The sequence below is a fragment of the Sturnira hondurensis genome, unplaced genomic scaffold, assembly GCF_014824575.4.
Source record: "Sturnira hondurensis isolate 20B ecotype Veracruz unplaced genomic scaffold, ASM1482457v3 Scaffold0009664, whole genome shotgun sequence".
NCBI classification, from domain to species: Eukaryota; Metazoa; Chordata; class Mammalia; order Chiroptera; family Phyllostomidae; genus Sturnira; species Sturnira hondurensis.
In genome coordinates this window covers 379139-395873 of record NW_028082295.1, presented here as the reverse complement: position 1 = coordinate 395873, position 16735 = coordinate 379139, and the positions used below count along the sequence as shown (strand labels likewise).

General features: G+C 43.0%; 1 protein-coding gene across 1 annotated transcript in view; it reads right to left on the bottom strand.

The window, feature by feature from the left end:
• Positions 1 to 16735, bottom strand: part of NPAS2 (neuronal PAS domain protein 2) — a 112752-nt gene that overhangs the window by 12233 nt on the left and 83784 nt on the right. Inside the window, exons 10-15 of the mRNA XM_037057267.1 lie at positions 15528 to 15675; positions 12412 to 12496; positions 8557 to 8692; positions 7929 to 8038; positions 3437 to 3526; positions 449 to 595 (exon numbers count right to left, since the gene is read on the bottom strand). Coding sequence (XP_036913162.1) covers positions 449 to 595; positions 3437 to 3526; positions 7929 to 8038; positions 8557 to 8692; positions 12412 to 12496; positions 15528 to 15675 — 716 coding nt within the window. The remainder of the gene's footprint in view (positions 1 to 448; positions 596 to 3436; positions 3527 to 7928; positions 8039 to 8556; positions 8693 to 12411; positions 12497 to 15527; positions 15676 to 16735) is intronic.

Sequence of the window (16735 nt, the reverse complement as noted above, 5' to 3'; positions counted from 1 at the left end):
TCTGCTTTAACTGAGAAGAAGCAGAAGCAGAGGTGACCCCATGTCTCTGTTGACAGCCTGGGCTGGGTGCTGGGGATGTGGAGTTACACAGGAGCTGGAGTTTATAACTCATAGGATGGAGGCTGGCATCAGCCCAGGGTGATCCACTTCCAAACCCGTGAGTAAAAATGCAGGTGAGGCAGCAAATATGTACCAAACAGAGACAGGGGAGAGTGAAGAAGATGTCATGCAAACTTTATGTTTGGCTAAGAGTTAGGGACAAAGGAGGTGGTGTTTATTCTTGTACTCCTTCCATGGAGGTTTCAACATGTCTCGTAAGCAGGGTGTGTTCAGGCCATAGAGGGGAATTGGGGAGGGTGCTCTGCCTTTTCTGCAAGGGTGGATCAGGACCCATCAGGGAGCATGGAAGACAGGCCACACTGGACCACTGGCCCAGCAGGGGCATCACCTGGATGCTGGAGCCTTGGACCAGGCACAGCTGCTCCTGGATCCTGTAGAGCTCCTCCTGCTGCCACCGGATGTTGGCCTGCAGGACCCGTGTGCGCTGCTCCAGCTGGCCTTTGATGGTCTGGAACATGCTGGATTGTGCTGGAAACTTCAAGGTAGAGTCAGAAACACACCAGATGAAAGAGTTATTTCTGCCTCACAGACAGATGTTGCTGCTGTTCTGAGCGGCTCTGCCCACTTTCATTTCTGTCCCTTCTCTACTCTTTTTAGTCCCTACTAAGTGACCCACAGCCAGAATAGGAGTGAGCTTTTCTCAAGCCCACCAGAATCTGCAGGCTTACTTTATTACACTGTAGTCTGGAAGGGCCACTGGACTGGGACATGTTTTTGTAAGCAATGTGTACAGACTGGTATGTCCAATCTCGTCAGATAGACAAATGGTTTTGGAGATGAATTCCAAAAGCATCAGACAGCTCCTCCCACTCTTTTTTCCTCTCATCTAGGGCAAGAAGATTTGCATGTGATGGCTTCACAGGCACTTTTGGGTCCTATCATTCATCATCCTAAATCTGATCCTGGAGAGTAGGGTCTTTTGTAATCACTCCCCAGTGAGCTTGAATTTGATGGTAACTTTCACCAGAGCCCTGCTGTCCAACCAGCCAGTCTGGGAAGAGGGAGGACTCATTACTCCCCCTCCCCTCACCCAGGTTTACTTGTGGCTAGGGATTTCTTAGAAATCTGTGCATAAAAGAACTAAGGAGAAAAAATAGTACAATCACATAACATTTATCCTGAGGAGAACTTGTAGGAGGAACACTGATATCTGTTTTTCGAAGAGCACTGTCTCCTCTTGCTTACTTGTACCTCTCAATCCTTTTCTGGGACAGCTGTCTCTGCTCCCTGTCACCACCTGTTTACCCAGACACAAGGCCAATGGAGAGGCGGGATTATGGGATGGGAGGTGCATTTAAAACTACCTATGTTATTCTTATTATTATTACAAAAATCTTCATCAGAATGTAAGTAACCAAAGCACTCAGCTGGGATTTTGAAACAGAATTCAACTGAGAAAGAAAACAAGCTAGGTCAGATAATTTAAGAAACAAAACACAAAGCTTCTGTGGTAAGTTCTTAAAAGCCAGGACATACTCAGGGGTGCTTCTGCTGAGTGCAGTCCAGACTTTCTGGGTTGAGGGACCAGGCAGTCCTCTGGGGCCAGTACTGGGCTTCATAAGTGGTACTTCTAGTATGATTCTTATTTTCTCAAGGCGTTCAGGACACTCAAGCATTATGGTCATGATCTTGGCCTTTATCATAAAGAGATCTACTTTAACTTAGAGACTTTTAGTAATGGTATGAAGCAAAACCACTAGTTTCCCAGATTTTGGATTTTGTTGTTTCCCCCTTTCCTGACAAGGTGCTACAATAATAAGCTCCATGAAGGCAAGGGAGAAAACTGTAGAATTCATTGTTGCACATGGGGTAGGTATGAGGAAAACTGTTTGACTTGAAGGGTCAACATTATGCAAAAATGTCTTAAGGAATATAGTTATTGAGTATAATATGCTTAATAGACTAAGAACAATGTTATTAATTAAAATGCTGTCCTGGCTGGTGTAGCTCAGTGAATTGAGCGCGGGCTGCAAACCAAAAGGTCCCTGGGCTGCAAACCAAAAGGTCCCTGGTTCCATTTCCAGTCAGGGCACATGCCTGGATTGTGAGTCAGGTTCCCAGTAGAGGGCACCCAAGAGGCAACCACACATTAATGTTTTTCTCCATCTCTTTCCCCTTCCCTTCCCTTCTCTTTAAAATAAGTAAAGAAAATCTTTTTAAAAAATGAGGTTTGTTAAATGTAGAAAAGGGCCTTAACCACTCAGCATATATTTATTATAAAACAAAGAAATTCTTGACTATGCAAAACCTGCAGTGAAAGGAATTCTCATTTCCTGTGCCTTTGGATTGAAAAAGTTAATAATTGCATTACCAAATTGGGCCTGGGAATTTGAATAAAAGAATTTTCTATTTTTTCCCTAATGAGGATGAAAACAGACTCATTTAATTAGTTGACTCTGAATGAGTAGCTTTTACATCTTGGCTCTGGGAAGAGGCATGTGCTAGCTTGTGTTTTTCTTCTTTCAGGGATATTCAAGACCACTACTGATGGGGCCTAGGCCTCAGGCTTGTCAGACATTTCCATACTTCCCTGCTGAAGCACATACCTGGGTCCCTCTTGCCTACTGACCCTGACCCTCTATCTCTCCATCAGGCTACCTCCTACTCATCCTTCCAGGCCCAGCTCAGGTGTCACCTCCTCTGAAAAGCCACATAGGATTTTCCTAGGCAGAATATTTTCTTACTGGTTCTATAAAAACACATGGCCTGCCATGGTGGCTGCTCTCTTTATATGTCCAACTTCACTTAAAATATAAACAAGGGCTGTGTTGCAGCACCTCTGCAGCTCTCACTCTAGTTCAGAGACAGACCTAAACAGGAACATGTGAACGTTGTTGAAACAAGGAAGGAGTTACTCAGTGAAGTCATGACCACCTCCCCTTTATTCAAAAACAAATGATATCTATAGTTTTGGACTCACAGCTTTTAAAGACTTTCAGAATCTTCCTCTGACATTTGGCCTAATTCAGACCTTTCCTAAAATATCAGGGCCAATGTAGAGTGGCAAAAAATGAGAGAAACATAGAAAAGTGTCAGAGAGATGAATAAGATTATTTAAAAGACTGAGAAACAGACACTGGAGAAAAGGACAGAATGTTTCTGGAAAAGATGAGAATTGTGAACAGGACAGGTGTAGAAACAAAGTCTGTAGCTCAACATGCCCCTCCTGCATGTTGGGAGAAATATTCCCTATTTTAACACCTAAGCACATGCTACTCATCGACACCAATGTGTCCATATACTCAAGAGGACACCATATGTCCCGTCTTGGGGAAATTCTACTGCCAGATTCCCTTTCCCCCAATCCCAGACGCACCTGTGCCAGGGCAGCAGGTGAGTTCTGAAAAATGGTCTGAGGCAGGAGCTGCTCTGTGAGGTCACAGGATGATGGAACAGGCAGGGGAGCCTGAGGAAAAGAGAGGCTCTGTTAACAGACACTCTTTCTGGGTCATTACAGAGGTACATGGGTGTTGTCTCTCAGCCAGCTGGATTTCCTGGCTTAAAAGAGGCCCTTCTGTACTAGAGTGAAGAACTCACTTCTGAAATGTATAGGTGTGTGTTTCCTGGTAAATGGTGGGATAGTAGGCTGGTGCAGGGAGCAGGTGGTCCTTGGGCAAGCTCCTGAGGTCACTCAAGGTGGGTGGTGCCTCCCACCAGAATGTGCTTTGCAAAGCTGCTGCTACCTGCCAGAACTTGGCAGCTCTGTGGCACTTCCCCTCCTTTGTTTCCTCTTTAGACTCTGTTCTTGGTGGATTTGGTTGTTCTACCCAATAATTCCTGGCAGTGTCACTGCAGTGTGAATGAGATTGTACTGATAAGAGGTGGTGGCTTTGAGTGCAGTCCTTACCCTTTTTGCTCAATACTAATGCAGGTGGACAGACATGTCATGCACATCTATGACCATGAACTCATATGGGCAGTGAATAGTGGTGCAATTTGCCAGACTCAGCCTGGAATCTGTTAGAGACTCCTGGGAAGTCAGGGGAGTAACAGACCTTATTTTCTGATCACTTGAGTGGGTGGAGAGACAATGCATAAAAAAAAAAAAACAAATGAAACCTTCAGGATCACGGGCTGAATTTTAAAAGTGTTCTTCTGAAGTTATTCCAAAACTATTTCCTAGAAATTGTAAAAAGCAGCCCAAATGGAAAGTGACATCAAGACAATATGGGAGGATTCCAGGATTCCATTGTATAAATGTACCATAGTTTTTGATCCACTCACTTACTGATGGGCAATTAGGTTGCTTCCAACACTTGGCCATTGTAAATTGGGCCACTATGAACATTGGGGCACATAGGTTCTTTTGGATTGGTGTTTCAGGGTTCTTTACTATGCAGCAGAAAGAAAGAAGGAGCTTCTACCCTTTGTCACAGCATGAATCGAACTGGAGAGCATTATGTTAAGTGGAATAAACCAGGCAGTGAAAGACAAATACCATATAATCTCACCTTTAACAGGAACCTAATCAATAAAACAAACAAGCAAGTAAAATATAACCAGAAACATTGAAATTAAGAACAATCTGACAATAACCAGAGGGGAGGTGGGAGAAGATAATAGAGGGAAGAGAGGAAGGGTTTTCAGGAACAATTATAAAGGATAAAAGGTTTTATCCACACATGAATAAAACCAAGGGGGAGTGGAAGCACAGGACAGAGGTGGGGATGGCTGGGGTGTGGGGGGAGTAGCGGGGGGTAAATACAGACAACTGTAATTGTACAGCAATAAGATAATAATAAAAAAAAGACAACATGGGAGGAAATGACAACAGAAGACTTTGTTTTGAGTGAAAAGTCCCAGGCACAGGGCTAAACCAAAGACTGGTTTTGATTTTCCCAGCTGTATGGGCACCAGTGGCAGGAAGAGTTCTCCTGGGCAGCCACGTGTAAGTGGAAGGGAAATCACAGCTTACAAAGCTTGTCTAAGTGAGGCTGGAGAGAAGGAAAGTGGTTTTTGTTATCATGCTCTATTTGAAAAGAAAATGTGTCACCCATCCTTTTCAAGCAGTGTGTACATAATCTTTGTGGTGATGACAAGCAGAAAGGTGGCAAATTTACTCCCATTTCCAAAATGTCAATGAGAGATGGGTATGAGGTATTTGGCAACTGTCTAGATGTGGCCCTTAAAATTCTTTTTCTTCTAAATATATTTTATTGATTATACCATTACAGCTGTTGTTCTATTCCACCCTTCATTCCCCTCCACCCTGCACACCCCTCCCCCACCATTGCCCCCCTTTAGTTTATGACCATGTGTCTCACGTTCTTTAGATTTTATATTTTCCTTACTCCTCTTGCCCTCCCCCCTATCTATTTTCTACCTACTGCCTATGCTATTTTCTGTACCTTCTCCCCCCTTCTCCTCCTCCCACTCCCCTGTTGCTAACCCTCCATGTGTTCTTCATTTCTATGGTTCCACTCCTGATCTAGCTGTCCTCTTGGTTTGCTTTTGTTTTAGGTGTGGTTGTTAATAACTGTGAGTTTGCTGTCCTTTCACTGTTCATATTTTTCATCTTCTTTTTCTTAGATAAGTCCCTTTAACATTTCATATAATAAGGGCTTGGTGATCATGAACTCCTTGAATTTGATCTTACCCGAGAAGCACTTTATCTGTCCTTCCATTCTAAATGAAAGCTTTGCTGGATAAAGCAATCTTGGATGGAGGTCTTTGGATTTCATGACTTGGAATACTTCTTTCCAGCCCCTTCTTGCCTGTAAGGTCTCTTTTGAGAAATCCGCTGACAGTCTGATGGGTACTCCTTTGTAGGTGACTACCCCCTTATCTCTTGCTACTTCTAGAATTCTCTCCTTCATTTTAATCTTGGCTAATGTAATTATGATGTGCCTTGGTGTGTTCCTTCTTGGGTCCACCTTCTTTGGGACTCTCTGAGCTTCCTGGATTTCCTGGAAGTCTATTTCCTTTGCCAGACTGGGGAAGTTCTCCTTTATTATTTGTTCAAATAAGTTTTCCACTCGTGGCTGTTTCTTTTCCCCTTCTGGTACCCCTATAATCCCGATGTTGGAACATTTAAACATGTCCTGGAGGTTCCTAAGCCTCTCCTCATTTTTCTGAATTCTTGTTTCTTCATTCTTTGCTGGTTGGATGTTTCGTTGTTCCTTCTGGGCCACTCCATTGATTTGAGTCCCAGTTTCCTTTCCATCACTATTGGTTTCCTGTGCATTTCCCTTCATTTCAATTAGTTTAGCCTTCATATGTTCCTCTAATTTGTGACTATAATCAACCAGTTCTGTGAGCATCCTGATCACCAGTGTTTTGAACTGCGCATCTGAGAGGTTCACTGTTTCTTGGTCACTTAGAGTTATTGGCTCTGGGGCTTTGACTTCTTGAGCCATATTTTGGACTGTTCGTGCCTGTTACATTTGGGGAGCAGAGCCCTAAGTGTTCACTAGAGCAGGGCAACTAAGTCACTGGGTTGTGACGCTGTATGTGGGGGTGGGGTCAAAGGAAAGCAATGGCGCTTCCCTCTGCCGCCTCCCATCATCGGGGCCCACATGGTCCATCTCATTGCTCATACCTCTGCTGGTTTATCTGCACGCAAATGTGTAACCGTGGTCAGCCTGCCCCGCACCCTCACTGGGTCTGTGATGCTACCCTGGCTGCCTGCGCACCTGGGTCAGGGGATCCTTCCTGCCCAACCCCTCTCTGCTGCTGGTTCCGCCCCTCTTACCAGTCCCAGTTGAATGGTTCGTTGTTGTTGGACTTCCATATAGTTCAATTTTCTGTTCTTTGGCTGTGTGTTTGTTTACTAAACCTTTGTTGTATTCAAACTTGGTTGTGGGAGAAGGCACAGTGTTTCCACCTATGCCTCCATCTTGGTGGAAGTCCCCCCTCCCTTAAAATTCTTGACACTTCTTCTATCTAGAGATGGAGATCTATGTCTTTCTTTGAGTGAGTGTGTGACTGCTTTGAGCCAAGATGTCAAGAAGTATGGTAGAGGTTATGATGCTGTGGACCTTTCAAGGCTAGGTCAGAAAAGGCCATGCAGCTCCCTCTTTAGGCATTACCTTTTGGAACTCAGTCACTGAGCCAGAAGAAGCCTGGAACATGGAGAGGTCTGTGCAAATCAGTGGTGGGTAGTCTCAGCTGGCCCCAGCCTTCCACCAGCCCAGCCCAAATGCTGGACATATTAGTGCAGACACACCTGGGATGAGGTTCCCAGTCTTGGCCAGGGAAGCCTCTGACACCAAGCAGCAGGTCCTTTCTAAATTCTTGACCCAGAATCCATGAATGTGAAAAGTTGCTGTTGCTTTGTATCTCTGACTGTGCCAAGTTTGTACATGGCTGTAGATTGCTGGAGTGCCATACATCAGTGATTCTGCAGACAGGATTGTGTTTTCTAAGAGGCTGCTCATGGTCTGACATGTATCAAGGAAACTGCCTGGTATATGCAGAAATATATTTTGGTTGACAACCAAGCTTCTCCCACATTTTCACTGGAGGAAAATTAGATCCAAAACGGGAGGATACTAATCAGAGCATCTGGGGGCATGACCCCAGGTTTGAAGTTTTGAGCTTTATCTTTAAAACTCACATAGATTTTGAATTTTAGGAATATACATCCATTAATTAATTTTGGTATGAAAATATTCAAAATTACTTGCCAATAAAATCACCTAGCTTCCCATCCTCTCCTGTCACATAACACTCTCAGTCTTTAAGTGGAACTGGCTCTCTGGGCAGATGCAGCACAACATCTATGGCTGCAGGCCTGGTACTGTATTGCATGCCCTGGTTAAGAGATCTGGGGTCACACACATATCATATGTATCCCCCATGATACATACCAGTATCATGGCTGCCTGGCTGAGGCCTCGCATAGGAAGCTCATAGGGCAGGACAGCCAATCTTGGCATAGCTGTGGTGCTGGCCTCTGTCATCAGCTTGCTTGGAATGGCTGGAAAAAAGTAACAGATCACCTTCCTGACTTACACGTACTTAACCACTTTCTTATCAAGAGGGGACAATGAACCTGCATACATTAAAAAAGAGCTTGACTGCAATCTCTGATAAAGGAAGTCCAGCAGAAACTGAAGTGGGTTCCAGAGCCACAACATTCTGCTAGCTTCCACCCTGGCCCCGGAGCCAACGCATGACAGCAGACCATCCCCACACCTCATCTCCACCACTTGCTTCAGTCACCTGCCTGACCATTTAAAACCTAGCCAGCTTATCAAATCTGTGTATCACCTCTGATATGTCTGCTTCACACACTGAAGTAATCAGGGCCTGGAGAGGTAGAAGGCAGGAAGCCCATGGGAAAGGAAGCAGGAATGTAAACAGAGTGTGCACTTCTGCTCCATAGGAACACCCCCAGCCTGATTCTGCTCAAGCCTGAGGCCCTTCCTGGGGCTCTGTACCCCTCAACCCCAATAGGGTGCCCACCCCTCTCCCAACCCACATCATTGTACTCACAGATGGATTCTGACATAGCTGTGTGCAAGGATTTATGGGAACTTCTTGAGGACAATGATGGAAAGTAACTTGTGTTAAGGCCTGAGGCATCCATGTCAAGTGCCTTAAAGTGCTGCTGAGGTTCCAGACTTGAGCCCTAGTCCAGAAAGAAACATACACCCACATACACAATCCACATTTTAGCATCGAGATGATGAAAGTGAATCACATAACTTTATTTATTTATTTATTTATTTATTTATTTATTTATATTGTTGTTCAAGTACAGTTTTCTGCCTTCCCCCCACCCCTCCCCACCACTCCAGCCCTCCCCACATCCCTCCTCTGTTTCCACGCCAACTTTGTTAATGTCCATGTGTCCTTTATTATTGTTCCTGCAAACCCTTCACTCTTTTCCCCTGTAATTCCCTCCCTTCTCCCCTCTGGTCACTATCAGCCTGTTCTCAATTTCAATGTCTTTGGTTATATTTTGCTTGTTTGTTCATTTTATTGATTAGGTTCTTGTTAAAGGTGAGATCATATGGTATTTATCTTTCACTCCCTGGCTTATTTCACTTAGCATAATCCTCTCCAGTTCCATCCATACTATTCAACATAGTATTGGAAGTCCCAGCCACAGCAATCAGAAAACAAAAGGAAATAAAAGGCATCCAAATTGGAAAAGTAAAAACAAAATTGTCATTGTTTGCACATGACATGATAGTATACACACAAAATCCTATAGTCTCCACCCAAAAACTGCTGGACCTAATAAATGAATTTGGCGAAACAGTGGGATACAGAGTCAATATTCAGAAATCAAAGGCATTTTTGTATACCAACAATGAAACATCAGAAACAGAAATCAGGAAAAAAAATCCCATTTGATATAGTGACAAGAAGAATAAAGTACCTAGGAAGAAACCTAACCAAGGGGGTAAAAGACCTATATACAGAAAACTACACAACACTGAATAAAGAAATTAAGGAAGACACAAATAAATGGAAACATATACCGTGTTCATAGATTGGGAGAATTAACATCATGAAAATGTCCATACTACCCAAAGCAATTTATATATTCAGTGCAATACCTATTAAAGTACCAATGGCATATTTCACAGACATCGAACAAACACTTTAAAAATTTATATGGAACCATAAATGACCCCAAATAGCTGCAGCAATTTAAGAAAGAAGAGCAAGCTAGGAGGGATCAAATTGTGTTACAAGGCCACCGTAATGAATCACAGAACTTTAGTTCTCCACTAAATATGTAGGAAAATGTAAAAGTTGTTGAGAGAATGCTTGTAGCTGTTTGGTGATAATAGCAAACCTCTTTGGGCAGAATGTTTACATACCTCCATAAATACAATCTTTGAGAGAATTGCAGCTTATGAGCAGTAGTTATTACACTTTCTCACCTTGTATCTTACTTTCTTAGATTTTTGTGACTTTTGCAGTTTATTTTTTCCATAAAGTTGTCATCTTAATGCCAAGAATTTTGACTCCCCCAGAAGGAGGAAAGAAGCAGGTTCTAGATATAAGGTTGCCGGTGGTACTAGATTGTGAACACTTTGAATGAAATAAGTACCACTTGACTCTTGGTCTTTTCCTATGCTCACTCCCACTACTTGCTCCTCCTTTGAAGCCTTTGGGTTCCCAAGAGCAGAAGGGGCAAATGGCTAATGCCCCCCTAGCCTTGGACCCCTGGATTGTAACTGATGCTGGTTCCCTGCATTTCTGTTTCAAATACAGTGTGATGAGAAAGCAGCTGTGAGCTATCTTTTCATCCTGCACCAAGGAGCTATCTTTCCAACACAGAGGAGCTATCTTTCCATCCTGCAAGGCATTAAGTGTCTCAACCATTAAAAAAGTAGGTAAAATAATTTTTAACTTAAAGAATAAATATGATAATGACTCTCCTGAGCCATGTTCCCACTTTAGTCTTAGAGAGATAGTGAAACTCCTATCTTCTACTGGGCTATGCAGACAGGTTGGTCATACCCAATGGTCTCAAGGATTAAGAGACCTGAGAAACTGGTCTCTTCATCCCTGTGGATCCACATGGCCACTCTGTGTCTTAGTTATGGCTCCAGTGAGGGTGAATGCTGTGTATGTGCTCATGTAGGTCTGAAATGATTAATGTGTGACCTACAGACCTTTTTGTAAAACAGAAATACAGGATGTGCTTGGCTGTGCTAAGTGCCAGTTTTGAGACTCTGCTGTTTAGTCACAGAGTCTCCCCTAGATAAAACTTTGTTGTGTGTTGGGGGGTGGCCCTGGACCCTCCCTGGCCTATGACCATTTTCAAATTGTGTATTCCTAGTCCAAAGAGAAATAAGTACAGAAAGTGAGATTCGATACTGAGAAACTTTTACAGCCATTGATGCCACCACACTTCACAGGAGTCTGCCATTTACACAAGCAGCAGTCAGTGACATATTTGACATAAAAAACCCCCAACTAGTCCATTACTACTGATAGTTTGAAAAGCATTGTCCTAGAGCTTTTCCTTTAAAAGGATCTCATAACCTGGCACATGAGATTGTGTTTGTGTATTTACACATATGTGCATGTTTATAGGAAGACGTTGCACTGGGCTCTGGGATTCCTAAAGGATCAGAAATTCAATAATAAATCTCTGACTGGATTATACACATTAATCCTGTTCTTCAGCTGTGATGTATGGTGTGTCTAACATCCACCTATGAACAGCTTAATTCCATTCTTGGACATGATACATGATGCATTATGTGACATAGCTGGCTAACAAACATTTCTATAAACAATGACAGGATTCTGGTAATGAATCACCCTAGAATGCACCCCATGTAGCAGCCAGCGAGAGAAGCTCTGCAAAGATGCTGGCTACTGTTTGTCCTTTAAAGGAGACTTTTCCTTCCTCCCAACTTGGTCCTGGATAGACCACATATGCCTTTGCTGGACTATTATTACAGTGTCAGCCTTGGCCAAAACTCTGGATTCTAAGTCAATGAGCAGCCTGGAACTTGAACCACATTCCAACAATTCTAAGATATTTTGACATATCTGAAATTGAGATATATTCTTCAACTTATGAAAGAAATCCTTATTTCATAGATTTACTGGCAGAATTTTTTTCTTAGTGGAGGATAAAATAATGGTAGAACATATAGTTGATAGGTCCTTAGTTTTGATGAAACACAACACTCCCTCCCTTTCTTGCTTTCTTTTTTCCCCCCCAACATTTGTGTCTCCTTGAAGAATGGCCTTTGAGGAACAGGGCTCTTGTGTATCTGCAAGTTGCAGAGATGGGGGAAGCCTGGCCAGAAGGAACCTGGGAGCTTAGCCTTGGGCAGGAAGGAGGTCCAGTTTCATGAACGAAAATACTTCTGTTCTGGCTGTTAATTAGACCCAGACACAGATAAGGGATGTGCCTAAGAGAGGTGGGTGAGCCCTGGAGGCAGTGTAGCAACACTGAGTCTAGGGGAGATACAAGGGCCCCTGAATTATTTCATGCTCAATGGGATGATGGAATGGGCTGTTTTTTTCCTGTGGGAGGGATACAAAGTGGAATTCTTATAACCATTCTTGGAAGCCATAAAGTTGCCAAACTATGTTTTCAGTCTAGAGGCTGTTTTTAGCTCAATGAGTTGTAACTCTTGGTGTCTTCAGGATGTTAGCTTGCCCTTGTGTGCTCTCTGTCTCATCTGAAGAATGAGGACTGAGGACAGTAACAGTGCCCACCACACAGTAACACCACGGAGGGAAATAAATGTATACCTTGAAACCACATCGAAAAGTACTGGGACACAGCAAGAGCTCATAAAGCAAGAAATGCTGTTTCTATTATTCTTATTTTTATGATAACCCATCTGACAAGGATCAGCATACCTTTAGTGCTGAAGGGTGGATGGCCTCAGATGGTGGGTCTTCCAAAGCCAGCTCCTGCCTCCTTTCCACCTGGACATCTGAGTAACTAATCAAGAAATCAAGAGACCACAGCTGGACATGGGACAGTCCAGGATGTCATGGCAAAGAGGGCTGCATGATGTATGGAGGTCTCTATGTGATGACCTTCCTAGAATAGTCACCACGAAGGGGACTAGCCCTGGTTCTTGTCTGAGCAGGAAGTTTCAACCTGTGCCTAAATTCCACTGTAGTGACTTCTGATTTGACAGCCAGAATATCTTATTTTTCAGGATATTTTTATTCTCCTCTTTACTTACCTTCCCCATCCCCACAAACCTCCAAACATACTTGTCCATTGTCCACATACTTGTCCACATTTTCATTTAAAGGGTAAATCTCAGTCTTCAAATAATTAGAAAACTTTCTTAAAATCTACTGAGTCTAGATTTTAAGAAAGCCAAGATCAAGTCTCTGAGAGTGTGCCTATGAAGAATTGATGTAACTTTTTTAGTAATTACAACCTTCAGAAGTTTTTCTCTCAGACAAATCCAGAACTCTAGCCAGACCCAGACTGCTGATTCATGTATGGACCCACTTTTTAAATACTGTGAGTAAATCAATTCAATGTGGTGACCTAGTTATGGCTTGTGTGGAGATGCAGGCTGGGAAAGGACCTTGGAAAGAGACAGTAGCTCTGGAATCTCCAGTATGCTTCTTGTCTTATTTATTCACTCAGTTCACACTTTACTTTCCCTGAAAGTTTCTTTTTAAGATTTGCAAGGTGGAGGATGGAAAGGAAGATCAGGGTCAAGGAAAGGGTCTGAAGAACAAGGTGTTAATGATGACCAGCTTTCTCTGGGGCACAAGGACCCTCTGACAAAGGCACAAGCTGGTAGCAGTGGGTGGGGCTGGCTGCTGAAGTACCCAAGGGTGGGCTAGGAAAGTCAAGATCAAGTCCCTGGGAGTGGGCAAGCGATATGATGAGCAGGCACTCTGGCTAAGAAAACTAGTACTTTTCCTCTCTGTTCTCTCCCCAACTTACTAGAGTATTTACTTGTTGACTATTTATATTCCTGTGTATGTATAGTATGCAGCCATCTATCTAGATGTTCATAACATATGAACATAAATACTTATCAACTATCAACTGTAAGCATCAACAGATATTTATCAACTATGTTTTATACACACACATATAAAATGTAGTATATATGAATAGCATCTGCATATACATATCTATTATCTATCTACCTATCATATATGATGTATTATATAATGCAGCACATATATGTAATATCTATTGTGTGTATTTATCATTATCTATTATCTATCACCTATTTGTTTTATATATATATGAAATGCAGCATGCATATATATGCCTGTCAATTTTAACTATTCTTTTTTTTGCTTTCTTTAAGTGTTCTTCTCTAAACCAGTTTAAAACTAATTGATATTCTTAAAATTTCTATAGTCGAGGGAAAAATAACATTTGTCCTATACCTTTGGGAATTGTGACCTGATATAGGCAGCATCTGTGAAGTGCTAGATGTGCTGTCTCCATTGGACGTCCTAGTCCCCCACACTGGGCTGGGGCTCCCTGCAGCCCCTAAGAACTGCCAGGAACCTGTGCCCACTGGCCTCCTGGCTCTTTTTCCAACACAGCCTCAGTTGCCAGCAGGGGTTTTTTAAGCATTAAAAATAAAGGGGACTATGTGTTTGAGCTATTTAAAGGCAAAATTTTAATTTTCTTCTCAAAACAATGATAAGGGAATAATGGTGCCACGTCCAGCTCCACCAACCATGCTGTCTGACAAAGTCCAAGCATGGGGAGGGCAACTTCAAAGAAGCGTGTTCTGGCTTGGCGGAAGTGGCATGAATGGATATGTGGTGTTGATTTTAATCTTGCTGTCTCTTGGTGTTTTCACCTTTACCTTTCTGATAATTTAGAATCTCCTAGAAATGCTGACCATTCTCAGAGCTGAACAGCAACTATGTCAGGCTGAAAACAATATCACCTTGGCCTTTCCCCAAAATAACACCTCCTTTCCTGACCTGATTAAGCAACTGTAGGATATGATGATATCAGCTAGTAGGGGGCCTAGAATATCCAAACAGCCCCCTTAAGTAAGTCCCAAGGCAAATCCCCTCTAATGAAATAGCCCCTGAATGTCTAAAGTTGTTGGAATAACAGCCCCTCCTTTACCTTGAATAGGGATATATATCTATTAGAATTAGACAAGCAAAGAAATAAGAGAAGCTGCTTAGCTATTAAGCATATAGAAAACAGTTACTAGGGAGACAGAGTTTATAGTACACAGAGAAATATTTTAGACAGAAAGATAGATAGCTAAGTCAAACATCACAAAGGCTTATAATGAGTTTCCTAACCTCTGCTCGGTCTAGCGTATCGTTTTGCCCCAAGACTAACTCTGAGAACTTTAATAAACAATAAAATATTCAAACTCTGTACATAGAACTATTTCAAATTGTCTGATTAATGGTTCTCCTGGTCAAAATAATTTTTGTTTAATATAATTGAAATTATGAGAACTTTCGTACTTTACCTGGTTACCTTTGTATTGATTTTTTCTGCTTAACTGATCATACTATGCACCTGTAAATGTTAATCACTACCAGAAATGAAAATATAAAACCCTGCTTGTACCTACAATAAACGGAACAGTGCTTCACCTGCCTTTGAGCTGTGTAGTTGTCTGTTACCCATCGCCGACACCTATTCTCACCTTGAGGGACCCCTGGACCCTGCTGCAGCTGGACCGAAGCAGAATGGGGTATGGACAGAGATGAGGGGAAAATGTGTAAGTAGGTCGGTGAAGCAGTAACTTACTAAGTGATGTTCTGGGCTGCCTGAAAGAGCTCATGAGGCTTCAGAGAAACCTGACTGAACACTTGAAGGAAATCTGAGTAGGGGGTACAGAATGGGGTGTATGCCTGGAAAGGTTGAGCTCTGGTGATCACTCTGTCAGCTGCAGAGTGTAGCCCTGGCCAGTGGAAGTGGAACTTGGTCCTCAGAAGCTGGGACTACCTGAGGTGGCCAGGGCTCTGGCAGAGCTATTAGGGACCATGTCCCCACGCACCTGACCACTGAATGGGTGCACACGATGAACTCAGGCTTGGAATTCCACTGATGGTAGGTGATATAGTAGTGGGTCTGCAGCCAAATCCACTGCTGGCCTTTGGTTAGAAACCGGTAGCAGCATGACTTCCCTTTACCAAACTGCATCACTGTTGGTAGAAAATAGAGTCTGAATATAATGAACGTTAACACAAAAATAATATTTTTGAAAATAAGCTTTCCAAAAGACAGTATCAGACATTGTATACTTCCCCAGTTAGTGCTGTAGTTAAGTGACTAGTGACTATCAGGATAATGAATTCTTAAACAATGGAGGAGTGATCTATATGCTTTCCTAAATACCCCAAAGCTTAACAATCATTAAATATTGGCAGATTCAGACAGTTTCAAACTGGGGGTTTAATTAGAAAGAGACCCAGGTTTTCCTGGTATACATTTCCTGCTGCATGTAGTGCTGTCTTTAGAGCTGCAGGATAGAGGGGCCAGACACTGGGAGAATGGAGCTCAGAGCAAACATACTGGCCAGGGTCCTCTGGGCTGAGTTGGCCACCATCAGTCAGTACTTCAACTTTAGTCTACATGGTTCTAAGATAGTTGCTACAGATGCCATGTATTCCAGCCCAAGCTCACAGGGCTGTGTGTCCCTGTGAGGTTGTTGGGGGCTTCTCTGGGTGTTCTGCAGGGGAGAATAAAGGCTGTTGAGTTATTAGCCTTGGAGGGCAGAGAGTTGAACTGTGGGGCCCAGGAAGCAGAACCATTTGGGTTTTACTGCCACAGTGCCTGGACTTTAGCACCTCTTTGTGGTTAAGAGGAATCCTAACTAGGAAGCTAAAGCTACAAAAGGAGCTTCTGACTTGGGAAATGTGATATCTGAAGAGGAGGGAGGCCCAGCCTACTAAGGGAGTGGGCTAGATGGTGCAAGCATGCTTTGCCAGAGCCCCAGATGCTGAAGGGGATTCTACAGCCACAGCCTTTCATGTGTCCTTTCTCTGTGAGAGAGGTAGAAGTAGCCAAAGGCTTGAAGGAGTCATGCTTCTCAACTTTTCAGGTGCCCACCAGTCACTTAGGGGTCTCATTAAAATGGAGATTCTGATTCCATCAGCTGGTGGGGAGAACCTGAGAGTTAGCAAGTCCAGCAAATTCCTTGTGATGCCACATGGCTGCTTGAGGACCACCTCTGGGGAACAAGGAGTTAAAGTTTTGACAATT